At 38.5% G+C, this 25,012-nt stretch overlaps 17 protein-coding genes across 17 annotated transcripts; 10 read left to right on the top strand and 7 right to left on the bottom strand.

The window, feature by feature from the left end:
- Positions 1-319: 319 nt before the first annotated feature.
- VICG_01328 (uncharacterized protein) lies at positions 320-1,276 on the bottom strand (the record flags this gene model as incomplete). Its single annotated transcript, XM_007604712.1, has 1 exon — positions 320-1,276. One exon carries the CDS (start codon positions 1,274-1,276, stop codon positions 320-322), a length of 957 nt encoding a protein of 318 aa, XP_007604774.1.
- A 904-nt stretch (positions 1,277-2,180) lies between these two features.
- Positions 2,181-2,576, top strand: VICG_01327 (uncharacterized protein; the record flags this gene model as incomplete). Its single annotated transcript, XM_007604711.1, has 1 exon — positions 2,181-2,576. The coding sequence occupies one exon, from the start codon at positions 2,181-2,183 to the stop codon at positions 2,574-2,576; it is 396 nt and encodes a 131-aa protein (XP_007604773.1).
- A 540-nt stretch (positions 2,577-3,116) lies between these two features.
- Positions 3,117-4,625, bottom strand: VICG_01326 (uncharacterized protein; the record flags this gene model as incomplete). Its single annotated transcript, XM_007604710.1, has 1 exon — positions 3,117-4,625. One exon carries the CDS (start codon positions 4,623-4,625, stop codon positions 3,117-3,119), a length of 1,509 nt encoding a protein of 502 aa, XP_007604772.1.
- Positions 4,626-5,020: 395 nt separating this feature from the next.
- Positions 5,021-5,662, bottom strand: VICG_01325 (uncharacterized protein; the record flags this gene model as incomplete). Its single annotated transcript, XM_007604709.1, has 1 exon — positions 5,021-5,662. The coding sequence occupies one exon, from the start codon at positions 5,660-5,662 to the stop codon at positions 5,021-5,023; it is 642 nt and encodes a 213-aa protein (XP_007604771.1).
- A 946-nt stretch (positions 5,663-6,608) lies between these two features.
- VICG_01324 (aspartate-tRNA ligase) lies at positions 6,609-7,982 on the bottom strand (the record flags this gene model as incomplete). Its single annotated transcript, XM_007604708.1, has 1 exon — positions 6,609-7,982. The coding sequence occupies one exon, from the start codon at positions 7,980-7,982 to the stop codon at positions 6,609-6,611; it is 1,374 nt and encodes a 457-aa protein (XP_007604770.1).
- A 368-nt stretch (positions 7,983-8,350) lies between these two features.
- Positions 8,351-8,971, top strand: VICG_01323 (uncharacterized protein; the record flags this gene model as incomplete). Its single annotated transcript, XM_007604707.1, has 1 exon — positions 8,351-8,971. The coding sequence occupies one exon, from the start codon at positions 8,351-8,353 to the stop codon at positions 8,969-8,971; it is 621 nt and encodes a 206-aa protein (XP_007604769.1).
- A 104-nt stretch (positions 8,972-9,075) lies between these two features.
- Positions 9,076-10,617, bottom strand: VICG_01322 (uncharacterized protein; the record flags this gene model as incomplete). The annotated part of the gene is made up of 1 exon (XM_007604706.1): positions 9,076-10,617. One exon carries the CDS (start codon positions 10,615-10,617, stop codon positions 9,076-9,078), a length of 1,542 nt encoding a protein of 513 aa, XP_007604768.1.
- A 265-nt stretch (positions 10,618-10,882) lies between these two features.
- VICG_01321 (uncharacterized protein) lies at positions 10,883-11,599 on the top strand (the record flags this gene model as incomplete). Its single annotated transcript, XM_007604705.1, has 1 exon — positions 10,883-11,599. One exon carries the CDS (start codon positions 10,883-10,885, stop codon positions 11,597-11,599), a length of 717 nt encoding a protein of 238 aa, XP_007604767.1.
- Positions 11,600-11,862: 263 nt separating this feature from the next.
- Positions 11,863-12,804, top strand: VICG_01320 (uncharacterized protein; the record flags this gene model as incomplete). The annotated part of the gene is made up of 1 exon (XM_007604704.1): positions 11,863-12,804. The coding sequence occupies one exon, from the start codon at positions 11,863-11,865 to the stop codon at positions 12,802-12,804; it is 942 nt and encodes a 313-aa protein (XP_007604766.1).
- A 312-nt stretch (positions 12,805-13,116) lies between these two features.
- Positions 13,117-13,668, bottom strand: VICG_01319 (uncharacterized protein; the record flags this gene model as incomplete). Its single annotated transcript, XM_007604703.1, has 1 exon — positions 13,117-13,668. One exon carries the CDS (start codon positions 13,666-13,668, stop codon positions 13,117-13,119), a length of 552 nt encoding a protein of 183 aa, XP_007604765.1.
- Positions 13,669-13,971: 303 nt separating this feature from the next.
- VICG_01318 (uncharacterized protein) lies at positions 13,972-14,631 on the top strand (the record flags this gene model as incomplete). The annotated part of the gene is made up of 1 exon (XM_007604702.1): positions 13,972-14,631. The coding sequence occupies one exon, from the start codon at positions 13,972-13,974 to the stop codon at positions 14,629-14,631; it is 660 nt and encodes a 219-aa protein (XP_007604764.1).
- A 13-nt stretch (positions 14,632-14,644) lies between these two features.
- VICG_01317 (haspin protein kinase) lies at positions 14,645-15,940 on the top strand (the record flags this gene model as incomplete). Its single annotated transcript, XM_007604701.1, has 1 exon — positions 14,645-15,940. One exon carries the CDS (start codon positions 14,645-14,647, stop codon positions 15,938-15,940), a length of 1,296 nt encoding a protein of 431 aa, XP_007604763.1.
- Positions 15,941-16,114: 174 nt separating this feature from the next.
- On the bottom strand, positions 16,115-17,602 carry VICG_01316 (uncharacterized protein; the record flags this gene model as incomplete). Its single annotated transcript, XM_007604700.1, has 1 exon — positions 16,115-17,602. One exon carries the CDS (start codon positions 17,600-17,602, stop codon positions 16,115-16,117), a length of 1,488 nt encoding a protein of 495 aa, XP_007604762.1.
- A 345-nt stretch (positions 17,603-17,947) lies between these two features.
- Positions 17,948-18,841, top strand: VICG_01315 (CK1/CK1 protein kinase; the record flags this gene model as incomplete). The annotated part of the gene is made up of 1 exon (XM_007604699.1): positions 17,948-18,841. The coding sequence occupies one exon, from the start codon at positions 17,948-17,950 to the stop codon at positions 18,839-18,841; it is 894 nt and encodes a 297-aa protein (XP_007604761.1).
- Positions 18,842-18,948: 107 nt separating this feature from the next.
- Positions 18,949-20,100, top strand: VICG_01314 (uncharacterized protein; the record flags this gene model as incomplete). Its single annotated transcript, XM_007604698.1, has 1 exon — positions 18,949-20,100. The coding sequence occupies one exon, from the start codon at positions 18,949-18,951 to the stop codon at positions 20,098-20,100; it is 1,152 nt and encodes a 383-aa protein (XP_007604760.1).
- A 231-nt stretch (positions 20,101-20,331) lies between these two features.
- Positions 20,332-21,624, top strand: VICG_01313 (uncharacterized protein; the record flags this gene model as incomplete). The annotated part of the gene is made up of 1 exon (XM_007604697.1): positions 20,332-21,624. The coding sequence occupies one exon, from the start codon at positions 20,332-20,334 to the stop codon at positions 21,622-21,624; it is 1,293 nt and encodes a 430-aa protein (XP_007604759.1).
- Positions 21,625-21,991: 367 nt separating this feature from the next.
- VICG_01312 (uncharacterized protein) lies at positions 21,992-24,820 on the top strand (the record flags this gene model as incomplete). The annotated part of the gene is made up of 1 exon (XM_007604696.1): positions 21,992-24,820. The coding sequence occupies one exon, from the start codon at positions 21,992-21,994 to the stop codon at positions 24,818-24,820; it is 2,829 nt and encodes a 942-aa protein (XP_007604758.1).
- Between the last annotated feature and the right edge of the window lie 192 nt (positions 24,821-25,012).

The raw sequence follows: 25,012 nt of genomic DNA, 5'->3' as shown, positions 1-25,012 counted from the left end.
CTTACAGCACTTAAGTAGCCTTTATTCAAAGATTGGTCATTGCACTGTCCTGGTGCAATAGCTTCCAAGGCATTCCGTGGCCATCTAAGCATACTGGCCATGGAACCGCAGTGCTAGTGGTCGTACTCTTCGACAATATCTAGCATCAGCAGTGCAGCTGGCATTCCTGTCTCCCAGTCCCTTAAAGGTACATGAACAACATACATTGAATCCCACCTAATACCATGCTGTTTGCCATACGGAATTAAAGACACACAAAGCATAATTTAAACAAAAAGAACTACCCAAGTTTTGAAATCAATTTATTGCAATAATTGACTCACTGTGGTCCTTGTAAGACATCCCCATCAAATTTGACCTTACCTCCAAATATCTCCCTCAGTTCTCTTTTACCCAGAGTCTTTCCTTCATCTCCAACCTCTAAAATGTTATTGCCCGCCAAATTCAGTAATCGCAAAAAATCTTGCAATTTTCCTATCTCAACTGGCAGTGTCTCAAGTTTGTTATAACCAAGATGCAATGTTCTTAGATTCTTCAGCTTTCCTATCTCAACTGGTAATGTTTCAAGTTCGTTGCCATTGAGACCCAACTCCTGTAAACTTCCCAACTGTCCTACCTCAATGGGCAATAACGTTAGTCTGTTACCACGGATATATAGATATTGCAGTTTTTCCAGTCTTCTTATCTCAGATGGCAGTATCTCGAGCTTGTTATAATTGAGATGCAACCACTGCAGATTCTTCAGCCCCCCTATCCCGACGGGCAATAACGTTAGTCTGTTACCACCAAGATACAGGTATTGCAGTTTCTCCAGCTCTACTATTTCAGCTGGTAATAACTCAAGTTTGTTATTGCTAAGATACAAGATTTCTAAATTCTTTAGTTTTCTTATCACAGTTGGTAGTATCCCAAGCTTGTTATTACTAAGATCCAGGTACCGCAGATTCTTCAGCTCCCATATTACAGCTGGCAGAGACTCAAATTCATTATAACTGAGATCTAAATGCTGTAGATTCTTCAGCTCTCCTATTTCGTCAGGCAAAGACTTTAGCCTGTTATTACTGAGATCCAGTTTCTCTAGCTTCGCCAGTCTCTTGATGTTGCTGCCAATAGATGTAATGCCTTGGTACTGTATAGATACTTCAGTTTCGTCCTCAGAATACCTTTCAAAACCATAGGGTGGAGAACATACTGCCCGTTCCCCATTTCCAAAACCTCCAAGTGGATTGGGACTCTGAATGCTGTCCGGATTTGTATCATTGCCCGAGCTACTCATAAGAAGTATAGCCTGAAAATTTTTAAATATTCAAATTTGACAGGAAAATCACAATGACATATCTCAAAGTTTAAATTGCAATGTCAACATCCAATACCACTGTGATGATAAATCTTTGTGATTAAATTCTACCTCTCAAAGACCCAGCTTGAAAATAGAATACTGACAGGTGTTAACCGTCCCAAAGTGCAACCACAGACTGTGCTTATGAGTCCTTGGATAAATAATACCGAGGTAGCATCTAGTGCACATCTCACCAATAATAAAATATCTTAAGATTTATTGTTTCAGAAGTTCAATAGACTGTGTTGCTTATATCAATTTAATTAGTGATAATGTTCCGCGCTTTTACACATGTTACTTTAAATATTCACAACCTTGCTGCTGCACAGTATCCAAACCACATTCTTCCATCTTCCATAGCTCATGCTGTTAACATCAGATTTTCTGTTCTATCACATCTCTCATCTTCTGACCTAAAATAACCATCTGCTCTTGCCACACTTAACTTGCTAACTTCGCATCTCTGACCAAAGCTCCTAACCCATTGTAGAATACTCCATTGCTAAATCACAATCAACCACTGACCTTCATCATATGCACTTGGCCATTATAAGTATCATATCAACTTCCATGCAAATGTGCTGCTCCTTGTTGAGTCTAGCCACATGGTGCAAAGAAAAGAACCAAGAATAATAATCTACCAATTAAATACTGCATGCCTGAACATCATCTATGCATGCCATATTTTATTTTTTCAGCAACAAAAGTGAAGATGCACTGGATTAGCTTGCCTGTACGGGCTATCAATCTATTTTCTAAGACCGTTTAGTGCATGGGCTACTTATCTCTTCATATTTCTGCTCATCAATAACTATTTACAGTACAGAATTATTCATCCATCATGGAGATTGTTCTGAGTTCTGCAAAAAGAGGCTATGGCTTAAAAGAGCTGCTCAGTGACAACCGAGACGAGTTTTGGAGCACGGACGACTCTCTTCCACACTCTATTACAATATCATTCCTCAGGAAGACCTATGTCCACTCCCTAGGCTTTATTTTATCCTACGCTCTTGACGAGTCCTACACTCCTGAAAATCTCATAATTCACTTCAACAAACAGGCTATAAAGCAATGCTTTAGTGAGCCAGAAGGCGAGAAGACTGTATTAATTGACAGTTTTGTCTTTGATATCCATATTGTAATAATAGGCAACCATTCAGACGGCAAGGATTCACATGTACGAGGATTGAATGTCAAAACAAGCCCCACCGAAGAGATAAGGTACAATATTAAATAATTGAAGCATATGAGTACTTGACTGGTTCAACATATGTTTATAGAATATCCACATGGATATCTTCATACATCCTTTGATTAAATTAGTATGGTTCATATGCTTTAGATGTCGTACCAATAGAAATAGATTATTTATCCACACAAAGAAAAATAACCCCTTAGAAACATTTAAATACAACACATGAAGAAAATTTAGGCCTAAGGGCAGTTTTATTAGTGCTGAAATTGACCACACCTACTGTCTTTAATTTGAATTAATAGTTTGACTATTTTGTAATTATTGCCCATAGCTGGCCAAGTGTATATGAGCATCCAGTGCTAATTGTGCTATGGTATTAAAACCGCAATTCTTATGCTATACTTCAAGACATTTTGAACTTGCTACAAGAAACGGAACCTATGGTTGGTGGCTAAGAAGTGTACTGCCTGGGATTTTAGTTAACCTGAAATCTCTACACAACATTATGGAAATGACATTTTAACAAAAACATGCATACTCCGTGCCCCTCCATATAGCCGACATGGTTGAAATTCTAGTACCTTATAAATCATAGTTTTGCTTTTCTTGGTCTTTCTTTGTAAATTTACTAAACAAACTCTTGATTCTATTGTTAACGCCCTCAACAATAACACTTTTTGACTCTGTTACTGAATTTATAGTAGGCGCACTAGTGTTTTGCTCTGCATCTTTCTTTGACGGTAGCGAATACTCCTTTCTTTCAAAAGTACAGCCAAACTGTTGAATATACTGGTCAATAGTAGATGTTACTGATTCGTTGATAGAATCTAGTGTAACTTTGTTGTTTAGAAAGTATAACCTTAGATATTTTAGTTTTGCAATGAGTTGGTGTGGAGAAAGATCTAGCTGGATACTAAATGAAAGATAGATCAAAATGCACATTGAGCCCAACGGTTCTTCATACTCTGCGTAGTTAAGGTATTGCCTGATGCTGCTGATCGTGCTTTGTGTAAATAATAAGTAAATCAGATGATCCATATTAAGTTTATCTTTTTGGACAGCATCAACTATCAGATAGTTGAGATCTGCAAATGAACATCCAAGAATGCACAGGAGAGTATTAATCCTAAATGAGTGATCATGAGCAATCGGAAAGTATGTGTATCGTGCAAGAAGTTCAACTATCTTAAATGCTTCTACTGAGTTATCGCACTCTTCTATTAAAGATTCTAAACACAAGTGGTTTTCAATAAAAGTCTTGAAATTTTCTTCATTTGAATCGATAAGGCTATAAATAATGCCATAAGCCTTAAGCTGCATGGCTGTTTCCAAAACGCCACACTGCATGAGTCCTTTTTGGCAAATTGCATAGTTTTTTAATTCAGGATTCAGTAGCATCTGAAGCATTTCAATATCATCAGCAATAGGCTCTTTAGTGATGCTTTGAACAAGATCAGAATCGAAGAAATACTGCTGATTCTTGGCCGATCCATCTAACAGAGATACTAAACACATCCTCGAGCTATGGATTCTTTCCTCCCTTGCCATTATACGCTTTTCAAATGTATAGATTTTCATTAGCTCCTCAAAAGCCCCCTCAAAAACAAGTGTTTCTTTTAAAGTTGTATTTTTGCCAACAAAACTGCAAAACTCTTTGAAGTATCCATTTTTTATGAAACTCATAAGAACTGTTGTGATTGAGTTCTCCTCTGATAGAAATGAATATAACGTGTTTGAGTTAATTGTTCTGATGATTCTAGAAATAAAATGCACATCACATCTCAAAACCACCTGTGAATACTCATTTTTGGAAACAAACTTCTCTAGCATGAGCTCGCTGTACGAGCTGGTGTAAAGTGCGTGCAAAATCATAGCCTGCTGGGACTTGATATCTGTCATCTCTATGGATTTAACAATCGCATCGAAGCATAGATCCAGAACGTCATTGGGATTGCTAATTGAGTAGCTATAGAGTTTCTGCAGCGTTTCTATTCTATCCTCCTCATAGCTGGCGCTTTCTAACCTATTCTTAAGAACCTCCAAGACATCCTGTGTATTCTTGCTCTGCATTCGCCATCTCTCAAATACCATCCACTCTGGGGAAATGAATTTAAAATTAAATAGAGCCATTCAACACTCTGCTATTTTTCTGGTGCAGGCACATTCGGTTTATTAGTAATGCCCAATCTAACACCTTAAAATATATTTTATATCACTTAAATCTCATTTATTGCTATTGGAACTGTTAAAATTTTCATTTCTGCTATAGAAAAAATCCTCTGTGAACTCGGAATCACGATGATCAAAATGTTGTTGATGTCCTGAACTGCCGGCATCGCCTTCTCTTTTGTAACTTTGAGAATGGCCTTGACAATGGTATTCATAGTAATATCCTACCGGAGGAAATTTTCTGCCGCACGGGACATCCTGGTACTCAGGCACATACGACCTAGAATCATAAAACACATCTGGATACTCTGTTTGGTCTATGGCTCCATAGCATCCATACATTTGCTCTCATAGTCCTGGACACTATGGGGATATGTGTAGTCTACGTTGGTTGTGTATTCAGTTTTGTACGGACTGGTATATGGATATCTGTGCTCGTATCCGTTTATTGAAAAGCTCCTCGTATCATATCTGCCCATCTCATATAAGTTTTCAAACGGCCCGTCCTTCTCTGCCATTTTCTTACTCTTGGCTCTCTTGTTTTGGAACCAAATCTGAACCTGTCTTTCTGTCATATTTAATTCTCTAGCCAGTCGGATTCTCAGCTCTTTGTTAGGTTTTAGTGTTGTTCGGCATACGCTTTCAAGAATCTCGAGTTGGCGCGGAGATGTACGGGACCTAGTCTTCACACTGTTATTAGCCCGCTGTACATCATATCCAGCACCATTTTTGCTGGAAATATACTGGCTATAGCCACATTTTTTCTTGCTCCGATGAATATTCTCATCATTTGTAATCTGATTGTTTATGGTTTTGTCTAGAGACTTATCCTCAAACCTGGAATTATTGAAACACTGACCCTGTGTGCATTCAACTTCATCCTGCTCCTGTATATCCTCCATGGACACATCATCAAATAGCATCTTTTTGAACCGCTCCAGCGGATGTTCCTCCGGCATGCCCTTGTTGTCATATTTTTTTAAATAGAAATATTGGTTTAAATGAAAAATGAATATCGAGATTGATAAAAGAAATATATGAATGAATAGTGTGTGGTGCAGTGTTATTTATTTGAGAGAGTTTTGAACGTCTTCTTTATCTTAAGATCTTTCATTGCATTTCAAATATTTGATTGCCAGTGATTGATTAAATTTGTAGAATTTTAGTATAACTTATAGCTTCGTATATAGCAAAATAGATCTGTGCTTATTTATCACATGCCGGAAATAAAAAGTATATTGTTGTTGAAGTATTACCATGCTGAATACACAGCTGAGCAGTTGCTTTCGCGGTTGAACAGTGTGATCTCTTCGTAGCGTAGTAGACTTCGTCTTTACTAAATGTACATGTGCTGAATTTCAACACATCAAAATTTTAACTCTTTTAATTTGCTGGAAAGTATTTCTGGAACAGAAATATAGAAAAATAAAGGTACATCTTCAAGCGCACTTTTGGCAAATGACATAATTGCAAAGCAAGCCCGGCATCTTATTTAGTTAACGTTGTTCAACTATGCTCATAAAGAAAATGCAATTGTAAAATACAACACTGGAAGATCTGTGATAGAAATGCATAGGAGTAGCAAAGCATGCGTTGAAGCTAACCAATCTCTCTAATTTTGTATAGCAGTGTGCATCATGCATTTGATCTATTTATACCGCATGATAATAAATTTAAATTAAAAATCAGTCTATGCAGCAAAATGTTTAAATGCTGATTTTCAGCTCAAAAAACAAAATTTTGATAAACCAAATATTAATTCAAATAAGTGATTAATCTATAAACACACCGAGCTGTTTTACACAGCACCATCGTGAATATTGCTATTTGACAGCTAAGTTAGCCATCCTCATCTGATGAAAGATAATGCCAACTAGTGGCCAAATATAGTGGAAATTATTTACTTCATGGATAAATGCGGTTTGGATCTCTTGGGAAGAGGGAGAAATATCGGATATCGTCGAATCCAAAATAGCTTTTCAGAAGACGCTCAAAACCAATTCCACATCCAGCATGAGGCGGCGCACCAAACTTAAATGGCTCAAGATAGTTATTCAGCGACTCAACAGGAATGCCCTTTCTGAGTATAGCTGCTTTCAACTTCTCATACGAGGTTATTCGTTGCGCGCCAGACAGTATCTCTTCACCTCTTAAAATAAAATCATAGGACCTGGTAGACCCATCCTCATCAACGTAAGTGTAAAAGGCTCTTTCAGATGCAGGATAGCCTATAATTACAAATATATCTGTCCCATGCATTTCTTTAATCTCACTTCCAAGCATCTTCTCCTGCTCTCTGTTAAAATCTTCATTATATGAAATATTTTGGCCTTTCTTCTTCAAAATGTCCACACATTCCTTATGAGAAACAACCAAGGGATCCTTGCCATATTTTATATCCTCGAAGCTCCTGTATTTTCTGATAATGTCGAGCTCCCTAGAATATTCGCCTTTCAGCGAATCAAAAATGAATACAAATATTGCGTGAATAAATTTGATGACATCAACATACGTTCCTTCTAGCTCCATCTCAATATCTAAGCCTGTAAACTCACTCAGATATCTATTAATATTTGACTGCTCAGCCCTGTAAACATGTCCAATCTCAAACACACGCTTCAATCCCCCAATAATAGCCATTTGCTTGTACAGCTGCGGGCTCTGTGCCAGAAATGCTTTCCTGTCAAAATAGTCAATGCTGAACAGATTGGATCCGCCCTCAGATCCAGACTGGATGATCTTTGTTGTTTTAATTTCAATAAATTTCTGCCTCCTCAAATATTCTCTAAACAGCGACATCACACCGTCCATAATTCTAACTATAGCCTGTGTCTGGGGCATCCGGAGATCAAGAAATCTGTTGTCAAGTCTAATGTTGTATGCAACGGCACAGATAGATTCGTTTTCCTTTCTTTCTTCCTCCGTTGCTGAGGCATCCTTAAGACTGAATGGTAGTTGCTCTATGACAGGGCCCAAGACTTGCAAAGAGCTCAGTTCAATTTCAATATTCTGCTTGGTACAGCTAAAAACTAGTGGGTTGACACCCTTGACTTTACCAACACATTCTACATAGCACTCCGGGCACAGCGTTTTCAGAGAGAACAAATCCTCATTAAACTTTTTGTTTTTGACAATAATCGCTTGTACTGTATCCAAACGGTCCCTAACGGTTAAAAAAACAACGGAGCGAGTAGTCCTCATTGTAGAAATAAATCCTCGGATCCTCGCCTCTTGGCCAATCAGCTGATCTTCAAGGTAGCAATCTCGACAAGGGAGCAAAGATTGAGACTTTTAAAACTTTCCTCCATGGGTAAAGTTTTTTTAAAAACTTCACTCAAGAACATCGGTTAAAGATATTGCTGAATAGAGCTGAAATATGAACACATCGTAATCAGCATCTCTGCAACATGATCCCTCCATACCAAAGACTGGCTAGCAAGCATCGTTTGCAGATTGGCCATGCACCCTTCGACATCTTCATAACTTAGTTTTTAAGTTTAATATAACCGGCGCCGTTGGAATCTAAACGAACGGTATTCGCAAACACATCCTTAGAAACTATCTCGTGCCATTGGTTGTCTATGTAGCAGTCATTTCTAAAACATTGTATCATATTATAAAATAAATGATACAAAACCTTGGAAACTATGGCATATGTTCTAGAAAAGACAGGAACAACAAGATGTGCACTAGATGCGGCAAAAACAGAAGTGTTTACGCAGAAAAAGTTTGCAGACTTGATATACGACTCGCATGCCCGGGGGACAGACTATTACCTAGCACGAGTGCACTGCAAAGAGAAAGACTCAAAGTCAGGAAACACAGTATACTACTGCTATGATGCTAAGCAGCTGTGCAAGTATGTCTTTGAAATGGTCATAACGACCGAGGGAAGAAGAATCAGAATTAAAAACTTTAAGGATCCGGTTAATCAAAAGGAGATTGCAGAAATAAACTTTTTCAAGCTGAGACACGACAGTGAGACTCCACTCAAGGCCGAGTTTATAGGAAACCATGTCAGTTTTCTAGAGTCCAACAACTTCAGAAGCAAGCTATTCAACCAGGAAGACCCACTCGATGCACTGAGCGTTAATTTTCAATTCAAAAAGATTGAAAAGATCACGAGTTTGAAGAAAAAGAAGATCATAGACACGTTTGCTTTGATAGTTATTCTTTGTGTTATAGCAATGGTGGCCCTTGTTGGGTACAGGAGTAGAAGAGGCAAGGTGGCTGGCATTGGCCCGATCACAGAAGTCAAAAAGCAATAAATAATCATTAAAAGCAAAATTACTTTGCAGGTATCAATTCTGGCTGTTAATATACTTGGTACATATTGAAAAAGATATGGTTTTCCTATTAAATCAAGTTTTATTTAATTTTTTGTATTTTCTAACCTCTTCTTCCTCCAAGACCCTTGCTCGACTGACTCTTTTTTATCTACATCTTTTTTGTATGAAAAATGAATGGGCGGACGATAGGCACTTTCTGCTGCTTTCTCAGCTATTTCTGCAATATTGCTTGACGTATAGTTCAGTGTTGAAAACTTTGGAACGTAAATTCCATCATGGATAGGCTCGCCTGTACTTCGAGCAATGAAGTTCACCGAAGATTTATTTTCTAGGCATTCCAAATTTTGTTGCTCTGTCTTGCCTTGCACTCTCCACATTTTTGATCTTTGCTCTTGCCTAATTCTTTCCTCATCTTCCTTAGCCTTCTCAAGTAAAACTTGCCTTTCGTTGTTTGCCTTTGTCTCCTGCAGTCTCCTCAGCTCATTAATAAGATCTTCGACAACGTCCTTGTAAGAAAGAAGAAACTCTCTCTCCCTCAACTTTTCGTCCATCTGACTGGTGTTAAACTCTTCTCTTCTAGCATTTCTCTCGCTATAATGGATATCTTCAAACCTAACAGGCATGTACATTTTAAATAATTTCGACCTTTTATACGGCACAGTAAATCTATTCTTAAATTCAGTCTTGGATCTTGTGGGCACCACTACTTCTTCCTTGTCTTTTGCCACAATAGCTTTCTTCTTCTCAATAGGCTCCTTGGTTTGCATATCCACAGGCTCTTGAGCAATGATGTCAGGTACGTACTGGTTCGTAATATTAAAAATGATTGAAGTGAACCCCTCACTCGAAGCTTTCTGAAGTTTTACGATGTTTTGATCAACTGTAAAAGGAATAGAATTTTTAAGTAGGAAGGCAACATTGGAGAATGAATTTTCAAGGCTACTTCCCGTTTTAAAAGCATCGAGAATGCAACGAATTTTTTCATCAAAAACATATTCAGAGGTCTCGAGACCTACTGAAATGGCATTGACTTCTCTAGGTCTAATATCGCAAAACAGATCCTTCGCAAAGGGCTCAGATTTAGCCATTGCCAACTCCTTCAAGAACTCAAACTCCCCCTTCCTAATATTTATGGGCTCCAATTCGTTCAGAAGATGAAGAGCATTAAGGTACGAATAAGCATTGCTGCTGGCTTTAAAAAGAGACGAAATGATTTGAAAATAGAGAATTGCCATGGCTTTTGATGGAAATTGCTTGTTCTGAACTATCAGCTCGGAAATTGTTTGGCAAATTTTAAATGCTTCAAACGTATTCGAGTACTGCAAAGCAAGATCTAGCAAGCTTCTGATTAGAAAATCAGCCTCCTCAGCCTGGCACAGCTCTTTTGCATTACATCTTATTAAATTCAGCGCCAGAATGAGAGATCTGGAATCTTGACTGAGAATAGCCGATGCTTCGCTCCAAACGATAGAAAAGTGACTGTATTTTCTCAAGTTGAGTAGCTTAGAAATAACCTCCTGAAAAAAAGCATTGTTTTCTCTGTATATAGCAAGCAAGTCATTTGGATCATCTGCAATGTTGATTCTTACTTCCAGTTCGCATTTGGAAGTATGATCTCTTGCCATGAGCGGTGTAAAATTTTAAGAAAATTTTAAAGAAACAGAGAGCCAGAAATCCAAATACAGGCCAGTATTTCTGCACACAATATATGCCATTGAAGGGCTATTCATTTAAATATTAGCACAAAACTAATAGCAACATGGCCAGGCGGATCTTTTGGTTCACAAACAATCAAAGCACAGATATTATAATGGTATTTTGTATGTGCAGAAAGAGAAAGCGTTCTGATTGGGACTAACCTATTTTCTTTGTGTATCTTGGTTTTGGCTATTGCATTTGCCATGCCCATGGATAGAACAACAGAATTCTTCTCACTTATTGAAAAAGCCTCGAATCGAAAATAATCTGGCCAGTAAGCAGAAGTTCTATGAAGAGATCTATTCAACTATCCAGGATATTTACTCTAGGGCGGCCAGGTCCACTTCCTACAAGACATTGCTTGTGCTTGACAAAGAACTCAATGAGCTAGTTCTGAAGAACACAACGCTTTTTGATAGCCTGAAAATTACAGGAACAGAGGATTTGCAAATGCATTTTGATGGGATAAAGCTGATTATTAGCAAAAAAATTGCAGAAACCTCAAAGTATTTGGCCTCAAGAAAGGCTAACTCTGCAAGCTTGGAGATTGAGCTAGAGCCACAAAGGCCCGTATCATTCAAGAAGGTGGTCGAAAACCAGATTTTAGAGCAGGAAAGCAGAAGCATTGTCGAAGCTATGCAATATGAGGCAACCCGGCAGAGACTGCTGAAGATAGAGGCTGTTCAAAAGGCCATTCATGAGAACTTGATGCTTCAGGACGAACGAATAGATAGTATCTGCACTTGTCAGAGCTCCACTGATGAGCTGTACAGCAAACTAAATAGTGAAATATCAATAGCCAATGGCAGCTTCTTCAAAAGAGCAGCGTTCACAATTATTCTTTGCCTAACTTTTGTACTGATATTTGTGCACATCTTTTATCGATGCACGACACCACAGTTGGTATAATTTGATGGCGTTAGACCAGATATTAATCGAGTTTAGCCAACAATAGATGTAATGCTGAAGGACATCATGCCATACACACAGTTATAATCTGCCTGTTTACACTCTCTCAGTGTCTGAAGCCCAATATTAGATTGCTAATGCCAACTTATTTTGGCTTTTGGATGCGAATTTTATATAGGCAGATTGTAGGAGCATTGCTCCAGTTAATGTAATTGTAGGTTATTGGATTTGGCTCTTTTTCTTTGTATTTTTGATACTATTTAATGAATTTGCCGGTCATACTCTCTTTGAGCAAAATTTTTCTCCCTAGAATGGCAGGCATGGAAACTAAAACCTCCATTGAAAATACTTTTCAAAATGCTTTTGAAAGTGCCTCACTCATTCCCATTTTAGAGAAGCTCGACATATTCGACCTTGTGGAGAAGAACATCTTCTCTCCAATAGCTGATTTTATAAAATCGAGAACTTCTTTTATCGAGGAGGTCCTAAGCGAATGGAAAAATAACATGCTTCCCTATTTTGAGTCTGCTTCGAAGTCTTTTCAATCCATTTTAAACTTTCTGGACAAGATTACCACACCCATGAAAACAGCCATGAAAGATTACAACAATAGCATATCATCGTTTCTGACACATGCCTCGATAGTTTTACTGTACCTAATTCCCATGATACTCATTGCTTTATCAATAGTCACCTATAGTATAAAGTTAGATCAAAGAGGACACTATAGCACATTATTTAGAACGCTTCCTTTTATATGTTTTCATACAGCTATCCACTTTATACCTTCAAATGCTCTTCTCGGACTAGATCTCACGGAATATTTTAAGTTCCTAGAGACCTTCCCCTTTCTCAAAAATCAATGGATCCAGTTGATCTCATCTATTGCTTTGGCAGTAGTATATTTGGGTTTTACCCGTGTGGTAAGTACCAAGATGATCATCAATCCGCACTATATTTTTATATGCAGTGCTGTTTGTCACCTACTTCATTTTCTTGAAAGGGTGCTTATTACTCAACAAGATTTAGGATTTTTTATGGAGCTCCTATTCCTGGTGCTGGTCACTTTGTTAAATTTCTTCCTTTACTGGCTTGCAGTCGGAATGGTAAAAGGCCTGATAGTTGGCCTTGGATTGGAGCTTGTAAAGAAAAAAGAAGAAGATAGTGAGGAGAATGAATCAACTGAACAAGCACATGATAAGTAATCCAACATGCTATATACAGTTTATCGAACGGGAAAATGCCATCCCCATCCTATTCATAATGTAGTAAAAGCACTTTACAACTTTGTTGTTCTATAATATACTATATATTTTCAATAAATTGTTTATCTATGAAACTAGATTTCCACATTGTATTTACTGATAGACTAGTCATTGGAGAGTGTCGAAGCACTAGTGCCACCTGATCATAGAATAGCGCCATGATATGGAGGCAAACAGAAGTATATAGCAAGCGAACAAGTTTATGATCCTTAAGCCTCATATCCAAATTAATCACAGTTAAATATGGCCGTATCATTCAAATTCTTTCAATACCAAGGGATTATCAAGAATTTGCTGAATGGTTATTTTTGGCTTGGAGAACCTAAATGGAATTTTCTCATTAACTTCAGGACAAAACCTGTTTGAAAGGGTTGATGGAAGCAGATCAATACTTTTTGTAGCACCTGGCAGTCCTTGTGAGAATGCCTGCTTGGGAATGAATTTACGTTGTACATCAGTGTTTGTTATACTCAATGTTCCGGCCTCTCTCAACTGCTGCTCCCTGCCTTCAAGACTCAGTGGATGTACTTTAGGTAGAATATGCACATGCGTATCTGCAAACAGTATTCTCCTTTGCCAGCTTTTGTTCAGTCCTAACTTCTCCTTCAACAGCCGCGGAATGCTTGAAGCTGGCAAAATTTTAAATATTCTGTCTGTAAAACATTGTAGAAGGTCTTTGTACTCTTCGGACGGAAGAGGAAGAGTGAGCAAATAAACTGCAATTTTAGATGCAACATTCTTTTGTAGTTCTTCGTCCTTCATTTGCAATATCAACTCAATTTCAGCTTTAAGCTGGCTATCCATTGGTATGGGTACTCTCAGTGCAGGTGATGTATTTTCAGATAGCCTCTGTTCAACATAAGTCCCGCATTCACGAACAAATCGTCGAGTATGTTGCTACAGGTAACTGCTGGCACAGAAGCTTTCACTTAATAATTCCTAAACCTGAAGAAACCAACAAATAATAGCTTTACTTAGCTGTGCATTTGTATATGGCTCAAAATGGCGCTATTTTCACGTAGATTGGCAGACATGGTTATTCATCATATCTGCTCGCAAATACATCCTCTTTCTATTTGATTCATACAGCAGTTTGTTTAGCCCTAGATGGATGAGTCTGGACAAGATAAATTCAAAAAATCCACAAAGAGCCTGAGTTTCCTTAGTATAAACAGCAACAAATTGCCACATGGCCATTCTTGTGAGCACGAGCATGTGCATCCTAGTATCCATCCTAGTTTATCTCGAAGCTCTTCTCAAATTGATTTCCTGAATTTTGCTGAGCCTCAAAATAGCAATAAGTTAAAAAAGAAATCCTTTAATGATTTGCTATCCAACTGTGAGGTTGGTTGCGACATAATGATGATGGAAATTTCCGAAAATATGCAAAAATCTGACAGCCATGTCTATGATTTTCAGAACAATTCTAATACTGAAGTACAGATTGTGCCCAAAAATTATACAGAATCAGAAATAGATTTGTGTGATGATACAAAACGGGGATTATTTGCAGGGAATATTCTTGAAGATCGAACAAAGGAAAAGTGTGCTCATTATTTTATGGACGATCCTTTAACATTCAAGAATGCCAATAGTGAATTAATGGATCATCAATTCCCAACGCTGTGCATTGAATGTGACTGGGAGGATGAAGGAAATGTTCAAAATATCAGCAATCAGTGGGTCGTAGATATCAGCACAGAATTCATCAAAAATATCAACAGCAGGCATATTGAAGACAGTGTGGTTTTTCAAAAACTTTTTTGAACTTAAGCAAAATATGACTAGTCGGGAAAATATTTACAGCTGTTTTAAAGATTGCGATAAATACTTGACAGACAGTGCAAAAACAATTAAAAATAGTGAAATGGACGAGCTCAGCTCTTCGGGGGCCATCAATGACAAGAACATTCACAAAAATGGTGTGCTGAGGAGATTTTCTAGTCACAGTTTTGATAGAGATGGTGAAACTGCTTTATTTGTAAATGAAACTATTAAAAATAGGATTATTTCCGAGAAAGTAGAGCTAGAGCCTACTCCAAAGAGCGTGCATGGCATTGGAGTTAGTTCTAGCCAAGTCAATATTAAAATAGCAAGCATGCCCAAGCAAGATAGGCTTTGTAAATTGCAAATTAGATCAAAGACGAAGGAAGACAACTCGGATGCTTATTCATTTGAAGAGCTCAAAGCGATGCTAAATCTACGAACAGTCACCTTCGACGAAATGCCCTCGAATCCTGTGAAGATTGGAGAAGCATCGTTCTCAGAAGTCTACAAAATTGGGAATCTGATATACAAAATCATTCCCTTTAATCAATGGTATAGCATTGAATCGTTTTGCAAGGAAGCATTCATTTTGGATGTTCTGAAAAGTGAGGCCGGAGTATGCAAGCTTGTAGATAGACTGCTAATTAAAGGCGGATATTCGCAGGAGTACCTCAGAGCCTGGGACAGTTTTGCGAATGGAGACAACCCTAGACCCTCACAGTCGAACGACGATCAACTCTATGGAGTACTAGTGATGAATGACTGTGGATGCGATTTGGAAAAGTATAGATTTAAAAATTTTACAGAAGTCGTTGATTTTATTGATCAGCTCCTAAGTGCCATCTGTAGTTTAGAGGAAAGATTCAAATTTGAGCACAGGGACATGCACTGGGGAAACATCATGATCAAGAATTCGATGGTGTATATCATTGATTTTAACTTTGCCAGGCTGGAGACGGATAAAATTGTATATACAGATTTGAATGCACAAGAATGGCTGTTTGAAGGGGATAGAAGTGTTGATATGCAGTTTGAGATATATGTGGAAGCAAGGAAAGCATGCAAATCAAACTGGAAAGCCTTTAGCCCAAAATCCAATCTGCTTTGGGTCAGGTATTTGCTTCGGAAACTTGAGCTAAAGTTGGAAACGTTCAAAGAAGATGTTGGCAGTGCAAAAAAAATCCAAAACAAGAGAATGCTGGGGAAAATTACCCAAAAAGCATATGAGTTTGCAGACTGTAAGGGATTTAGGAAGTACTTCGACATGTTTATATCCAAAAACAACCTCAAACCTCTATCCAATCAGTAAACTTGAATAGGACTAAATAGTGCTCCGATAAAATGAAGATGCGCAAATGTAATCTCCAATGTATTTTCTGGATGTGTTTCGTAATCAGCGTTGCCTCTTTCAAAAATTTTAATATGCTGCAAAATATGGACAAAAGTTCGAAAAACATCTATGAATCAATATGCTAGATTTACTTCATTGGTTTTCAATTGAAACTTGCCTGATAAACTCATTTGCATTTAGGATCTCACTCCCACCTAAAACTATCGGTATCTTTATAACTTGCTCTAGCTCCTTCAAGCTTTTTAATTCAGAATATGTTGCTCCGCCGTTGATGTATACAACTATTCTTGAAATCTCGCTTTGATAAATTCCAGTGTATGACGGATCGTAGATCTCCAATCCATCAAAATTCTGATTCTTAATCTGTGAAAATATTGATTCTATCTGTGAGTAAATTGGAAGACTCTTTTTGAAAAGTAAGCTTTTGACTTTTGCACCAAATCCTTGTTCGTTCTTAATCATTTTTCTGAAGTAGTTTACAATCTTTGAGTCAATACCTCTCTTCTGCAAAATAGGTTCAATCAGATCCGAGTTTTTAGATCCGATCAGTTGAATGCATAGCCGTAGTATGTCATTGTCTGTTCCACAGCTACACAGCTCCATTATTTCATTTTGATCAAAGTTTTCTTCCATGCTGTAAAAGTCATCCATTTTTCTTTCCTTCACCTGGTCTAAAACCTTTGAACACAATGTCAGGTTATTGTTGACTATTTCGCTTTTCTTCTGCAAATGTGGCGCGCTCTCAAGTGCTGCCTGGATCTGCGCTTTGTCGCTCTTTTCATTTAGGCTTCTCAAGGCTAGTTCCTTCTTATACGCATGCAACTCTTTGTTAACAGTGTCAGCAACTGTTGGGAAATCCAAGAACATGTTTGTTTTGTAGAATTCGCAATCAGTGTCGATGTTAATGTTCTCTGCCTTATTTAACTTAATATTAAAAATGTCGTGAATTAGCTCTACATATCCCATAACGTGTTTTGTGGGCGTAGATACATCAAAGTCTCTGTTCAGAATGATAAGAAGAGGCTTCTTTATTCCGCCTTTGATTATTTTTGTGTTTTTAATTTTCTGCTCAAGCATTTTCCCCAACTCACACTCTTTTGAAATAATAAACGGCACTTCGTTCAAGGTGCAAAACACACTCATCAATCCCGAGACCGAACGTCTTAGAAAGGCATCTGTATTTCTATTTGTAAAGCTACTTGTGATGTTTAGGGTAAACAGGTCGTCCTGAAGTGAAATAAATTGGAGGAATTGGTCGAACACGGACTGGATTTTCAAGGCAATCTGCTTTCCACTGGCCACCGCAGCCATCTTCTCCAAATCACTTCTTTTAAAGGCAAATGAGGAGTTGATGTAATACGAGCCGTACAAATCTCTGTTCAGGTCTTTTTCTATCGACTCTACTGAGCTTACAAAATAAAGAGCAGGAGCATCCTTTATTGGTGACCGCGACATAGAAGCCAAAAAGTGTGCAGTTACGCCTGCATCTCTCAGGTCAGAAACTTTCAATATTGGGCCCAGAATTTCTTGGGTAGCACTATCCAGAATTAGAATCTTGAATGGTGGGTTTTCTGGGCTTAACATTTTTACTAGTTTTTGTTTTTGGAGAGATCTCAGCATTTTATGTTGGGGATGAATCTTTGCAAGAATGTCAGACATAATGGAAGTTTTGATTTACTTAGCCATGCTGTTTAATTCAAACTATATACAAAGGATATGGAACTTGCAATCAGCTAGACACTCTTTCATACGATTTTTTATTTAAATAAAGCAATTCGACTGAAAAGAACTAACAAAGATTTGTCATTGTGGTGTTATCACAAAGGCATACCTGACTGTTCTATATTACATCCAGCCAGTATCACAAATACTGCAGCACAAGATTGTGCTTTCTGTAATATTATCTGTGTGATTGATTATATACTCGAAGCATTTTACATTTTCAAAATTTTCCCAGTCTGGAGTATGTCAACAGAGCTGAAGAACATCAAAATCGTCTCCAAGGTCTCCCAAGGAGCCTTTGGAGAAATCTACGAATGCATAGATAAGGTCACTGGAACGAAACTAGCCTTGAAGATTGAGAAAAAGACCTCAATTTTCCAGCTTAAACATGAATTTTCCGTATACAGGAGAATAGCCGGCATAAATACTCCAAAAGTGTACGAATATGGAAAGATTGAGATAGACAGTTCTTATCTTAACTGCATGACCATGGAGCTGCTAGGAGCCAGTCTAGAAAAGCTTTATAGTTCACTGAACCGAATGTTTTCGTTAAAAACAGTTTTTATGATAGGAAAGTATTGCCTGAATAGAATTGAGTATCTACACCACAGACACTACATTCACAGAGATATTAAGCCTGATAATTTTATGACCGACAAGTCTATGACCAAGCTTTATCTTATTGACTACGGCCTATCTAAGGAGTTTAGAAATCCCAGCACACTCCTGCACCGACCGCTAAAACAAGACAAGAATTTAACGGGAACAGCACGATATGCATCATTAAACACCCATCTTGGATACGAGCAGAGTAGAAGAGATGATCTTGAAAGCCTTGGGTTTATGCTAGTTTATTTTATGAAAGGACAGTTGCCCTGGCAAGGCTTAAAGGCAGAAAATAAGTTTGAAAAATATGCACTAATAAAGGAGGTTAAACAGCGCACAACAATATATAATCTATGTGACGGTCTTCCAAACGAAATCTATCTTTATTTGATTCATGTGCGGAATCTTCAGTATGAGGAAAGTCCCAATTACGAGTATCTTGAGTCTTTGTTTGAAAATGGACTGAGATCTCGGGGACTGGAGGATGATGGTATATTTGACTGGATGATTCACAATAGAAAAGCACTATGAAATATTTATGGCTTTGCATTTTAAATATAACATTCAAGTGGCGCATCGAATTTGTTTTTAGTTTCAAAGTGCAAAATTTTTTAAAATTTTTCGTTTCTTGCCCACCAATGAGTTGCAGAAAGTTCAGAGCGCCAAGACACGGCTCGCTGCAGTTCAGACCAAAGAGGAGAGCCTCGTCTATCAGACCAAGCATTAAAGCATTTCCAAGGGATGACTCCACCCAGCCCTGCCATCTTACAGCCTTTCTTTCATACAAGGCTGGTATGACACATGTTATACGGTCCAAGGAGGTTAAGAGCAAGACCAAGTCTCAGACCAAGGAGCTCCTTGAAGCTGTTACCATTCTTGAGACTCCGCCCATGGTCATCCACGGTGTTGTAGGCTATCAAAGGACCATCGGTGGTCTTAAGAGAACCAAGGTTGTCCTTGCCGAGCACATGAGCGAGGGAGTGATCAGAAGAATGTTCACAAAAAGATTTGTGCCGGGAATGAAGTACACTGACCTTAGAAAGACTGTAGGATTCAGCCAAGACGATATTGAGGAACTCAAGAAGACATCGGATGTTATAAGAGTTCTTGCACACTCCCAAGTTTATAAAATAAGGCCTATCCATCAGAAGAAGGCGCATATTGCTGAAATTCAGGTGAATGGTGGATCTATTTCGGAGAAGGTTGATTTTGCTATTGAAAGACTTGAAAGGGAAATACCCATTTCCGAGGTATTCTCCGAGAATGAGCTGATTGACACCATTGGGGTAACCAAGGGTAAGGGGTTCCAGGGTGTTATTAAGAGATGGGGAGTCAGGATACTCCCGCGAAAGACTAACAAGGGCATTCGTAAAGTGGCCTGTATTGGTGCGTGGCATCCCTCAAGAGTTATGTATTCGGTAGCTAGGGCAGGTCAGCTTGGTTTCCACAGGAGAACCCAGATGAATCTGGCTGTCTATGCTATAGGAAACGGAAATGACCCGGTTGTGACCGACTTTGACCTGACAGTTAAGACCATCAATCCCTTGGGTGGCTTTGTTAACTATGGTAGTGTTAAGAATGACTATATCATGGTTAAGGGGCCTGTAACAGGTCCGCGTAAAAGAGTAGTGACTCTTAGGAAGTCACTTCTACCCAAGAAGACTACAGAAGATATCGTCATCAAGTTTATTGACACATCCTCTAAGAATGGAAGAGGAAGATTCCAGACTGCCGAAGAGAAGAGGGCCTTCTATGGCATATCTAAGCCAGAGGTTACAGGTGATTATTAAATTACTTTCCTTTTCTACTTCACAGTTTGACTTTATTACAACCTTGTCTATCTTTATGTTAATGTTGACTGTTTTTAGTTAGATGCTATTTACTCTTACGGCTAAAGTAAATCATATTTGACTGTCTACTTAATGCTTTGCTTAACATCCTATACTTACATTTAGTATTTGCTTTGCATCTGGCTGACATGTGATATTATGCTCTTTCGCTGCCCTCAAACAAGACAGTGTATGAAAAATAGTTCAAGTGAAAGCTGGGACTCGGCCTCTGTTGATGAATTAAAACTTACCGTGGCGCAGAAAAAAACAAGAGCATCCAATAAGCTATCAAAATTGAAGATTCTTCACCAGTTTTTGTTTATAATTGAGTGTCTGAGAATGGAAAGGGAATACATCCTTGCTGGTGGCTTGAATGACTACGAGAAATTCGAGAATATTTGCAAGGACATCTCAGAAGGTGGTATAAATAGCGCATGCATGGGAATGTTCTGTGGCCTGTTCCCTGGTGTTAAAGGCCCGAAACATTGCTTCGCTCCTCCTTTTGATGGGAATATTTCACTTTTTGTAAATCTAAATGCAAACAGTATTCCCTGTAGAATCTACTTTAGCCTCGGAAAAGAGATAGAGTCATTTCTAGAATATTCTCTGAACAGTACCGTCGTTAAATACAAATCTACGGTGGATGGATTGTGTTTTTCTGTCGATTTCAATGGCTTTATTTCCGATCAAACTGTCAATTTTTCTAAAAAGTACTCACACCATCACTTTTTTGTCAAAATCATAAACGAATTTGTGCAGAAAGAGCAGGTATTTGGACGCAAAGATAGAGAAGGTAATGGATATAGCTTTGAAATGAATCGATTTGATTGTAGTGCATTCAGCATGCTAGATAGCCAGAGATTGAGATCTATTCCTCAGTGCCTGTCTAAAATTAAAATACACCCTATTTACATGTTAGAAGAGTGTTGTCGTTTCAACGAAACAATCTATCCAAAAAGACCAGTCTTTGGATATTATAAAGGCAAGCCCGTGTTTCCAAAGAATAACATTGTAAAACTAAGGACGGAGAACGGATGGTATTATCAGGGAAGAGTACTTAAAGATAACAAGTACGATGTTACCAAACCTTATAGAATATATAAGGGCAAGAGGCTGTATGCAGAGTTTCAAACCGAACCTGTTGACATCAGAAGTATCACTGGTTCAGTCATGGATGCCTTCCATCCCAACTTCACCCCAAAAGGCTGTGTTTATGTTGACTATGATCCTCAAATAGCCATTGACTTGAATCTTAATTTTGCAGAATGCATCGTTGGTCACCGAGGAAAGGAAAAAATTAAAAGAGGGTTTTATATTGAAAAGAAGTACTGCTTCATAACCAATTACTTTATTAAAGAAAAAGAGTATTATAAAGGGATGGTTGAGGAGATTGAAAAGATTGAAAAAACGATTGGGGAATGGAGAAGATTTATAAGAAAAGTTATGAGGATGGCGGAAATAAGGAAAAGGGTAGGGCTGTCATAGAAAGCTACTATTTGCTGCCATACTTCCCAGTGATACCCCACTATCGGCCATTTGCATTCATTGGATTTTCTAGCCTGCTTTGGACTACACCGAAAACCTGCAGGTGCACAGATTTGCTGTTCAGGATGGAATGGTACTTGCTGGAGAGAATTACAATCCAGCACTAGAAGCTGAAAAGAAATTAACGATGCTTAAGGTGTCATCAATAAATGTACTAAGCCTTTGACAGATACCTTGCTTCAGTTAGCTATTTAAGTCAGAATGCTGTGATTGATAATGAGACGACTCGGGCTATTCATAAATAAAGACATTACTTTACTTTTTATTTGTATTATTTTGCATAAAAACAAAAAAATCCATGCCCTGCATGAACTCTTCACAAGAAAACAATAAAGAAAGAAATGCAAAAAGTAACGGCGATGAGGAAAATCTAAGGGTTGACGAAGAGCTGTACAGTAGACAGCTCTATGTCATCGGACATGAGGCAATGGTTAAGATGATGGGTACCAAAGTGCTCATTATAGGAATGGATGGATTAGGTCAGGAAATAGCCAAGAATGTATGTCTAGCAGGAATAAGATATGTTTCCATCTATGATAAAGGAGCAGTAACACCTCGCTCTATGTGCTCAGGATATTACTTCTCCAGGGATAATCTGGGGCAGCAAAGGGATTCTGCAGTTCTCGAACAGTTAAGGAATCTGAATAAGTACGTGGAAATAAAAGTAGCAGAGAACATTCAACTAGAGGATCACGACATTGTTGTTTCCGTTAATCAATCCTTAGAGGAAAATTTGCGCTTAAATGATCTATGCCATTTAAAAGGCATAAAATTTGTCATGGCCAATGCGTCAGGATTATTTACGCAGCTGTTCTGTGATTTTCAACTCCACACATGCATAGACAAGGACGGTGAGCCTGCAAGTACTGGGGTGATAAATGATATAACGCCCGAGGGTGTCCTTACCATTGTGGAAGGCACACATCACTCTTTCGAGACTGGAAATAGCGTTAAGATTGATAATGCAATATATGGTGTGTCAGTAATCAGCAGAAGCCAATTCAAATTGGAAGGGTATTCTTGTGATAAGCTAAAGATAGGAGGAGATTATGAGCAGGTAAAGATACCCTCCACAATTGAATTTAAAAGTCTTAGGGAGTCTTTAGAGTCTCCTCAAATAATGGATTTTGAGTTTAGCAATGTAAAGAAGCCCAGAGCACTTCACGACCTGTTTATCTACGGAGAGATACGTAATAATTTTGAGCAGAAAGACATGTTAGAAGGCCAATTTAGTAAAACAAGGGGCTGTTTAATACCACCTGTGTGTTCAGTCATCGGAGGATTTGCAGCTCAGGAAGTAATCAAGGCGGCTAGTTCCAAATTCACACCTGTCCAGCAGTTCTACTACTTTGATTGTTCCGATGCCTATATTGAGAATGACAGCAATGGGGACGAATCCAGTCGTTATTATGATATGATTAAACTGTTTGGAGACGATGGGTTTAGAAGGATAAGGGAAATGAAAATATTCCTAGTAGGAGCGGGAGCAATTGGCTGTGAGAATCTAAAGAATTTTGTATGCAGTGGAATTGGAGCTGATGGGCTGATCAGTGTTACTGACATGGACTCAATTGAGCAAAGTAATCTGAATAGACAGTTTCTGTTTAGAACTGAGGATGTATCGAAGATGAAGTCCGAGTCAGCTGTGAAGCGGGTGCTAGAGCTCAACGGGGACTACTGTGACAAGCTTGCCAGCAGCAACAAATGCGGCACACCGGCTAATGAAAGTGGCCATGTGTCTGCATGCAGGGTAAATAATATTACTGCCTATACCCTTCCTGTAAATCACGAAAACGAAAATGTTTTCTCTGATAAGCTTATTTCCCACCACGACCTAATCTCAAATGCTCTTGACAATGTTGAAGCTAGGGCTTATATGGACAGGAGATGCATTCAGATGAGGAGACCTATGATAGATGCAGGTACCTTGGGAACTAAAGGGCACGTGCAGGTTGTGGTTCCTTTTATCTCTGAAAGTTACTCCTCCAGTTCTGATCCCCAGGAGAAGTCCATTCCCCTTTGCACTATTAAGTCCTATCCTTATTCTATCGAGCACACCATTGAGTGGGCCATGAGTGAATTCAAGCTTCACTTTAATGAGAGGGTCCAGGACGCAAAAGAATACCTGGAAAGCAAGGATCCTGGTCTTCAGGATATATACGACTCTGCTCCGAAGAACGTTGAGGAATGTTTAAAGGCTGCTCTCTCCATGTTTGTTAACAGCTTCTCTACCTCTATTCAAAATCTCCTTAATACCTTTCCTCCCGACCATGTTGATGATCAAGGCAATATGTTCTGGAGCCCCCCGAAGAAAGTGCCTTCCCCAATCTCCTTCAATATTAATGACAAATTACACATTATCTTTGTCCATTCAACAGCCAATCTTTATGCAGAGTGCTTTAAAGTTAGAAAGATTTCTAGAGATGAGGTTTATGCATTCCTAGAAAATGTGTTGAGCCTAAAAGAGCCCAACCCCATTCATTTTGAAAATTCCAACTCCAACTTTTCCCAACTAACTCCCCTTGAGTTTGATAAGGATTCTTGGCATGTTGACTTTGTATATTCGGCAGCCAATTTAAGGGCAAGAAATTACAAAATAAAAGAGAAATCAAAGCATTTTATTAGAGGAATTGCGGGAAGAATTATACCAGCGATAGCCACCACGACTGCTATTGTTTCGGGACTAGCAGCTATTGAAATAATCAAGTATGCGACGCAGAAAGAAAAAGTGGCCAAGCACGTTGGTGCGGATCTGTCGGGTATCCCCTTCCGAAACTCCTATGTAGACCTTGCAGCGCCCTTCCTTGCTTCAACCGAGCTTGTTAAGCCCAAGGAGCTGTTTTATGAAAATAAGGGCAAGAAGATAAAGTATACTGTCTGGTCAAGACTTGAATTCAAGGATGGCACTCTGAAGAATATTATTCAGCAAATTCGAGATGAAATTGGAGATGAGGTAAGCATGGTTTCATTCGGTTCAAAGGTTATTTACTGGAATCTATGTTCAAAGTATGATTTGAATCTTGAAAAGACTATTTCAGAGCTGTGCAAAAAGAAAGAAGGGCAATTTTTGGTATATTTAGATGTTCTGCCAGAGAAAGAGGGCGATATGATTGATGTTGCAATTATTTTTGAATAAACTGAATTTTTATAGAGGCTAAGCACTAGTGTTCTCAATGGGTATGGCTGCCTGCAGTGCAGTTTAGTTATTCTCTGGGTAGGTGGTAGCCAATTTCGCTATGCCTATCGCATTTCGCATATGGGACCTTTATCAGTTCTATGCTCGATACTTTGCAAATGAAACAATGGCCTGGCATATACGCAAGACACA

This window comes from Vittaforma corneae (genome assembly GCF_000231115.1).
Source record: "Vittaforma corneae ATCC 50505 unplaced genomic scaffold supercont1.11, whole genome shotgun sequence".
NCBI lineage: Eukaryota > Fungi > Microsporidia > Nosematidae > Vittaforma > Vittaforma corneae.
This window is presented reverse-complemented; position numbering and strand designations above follow the sequence as displayed.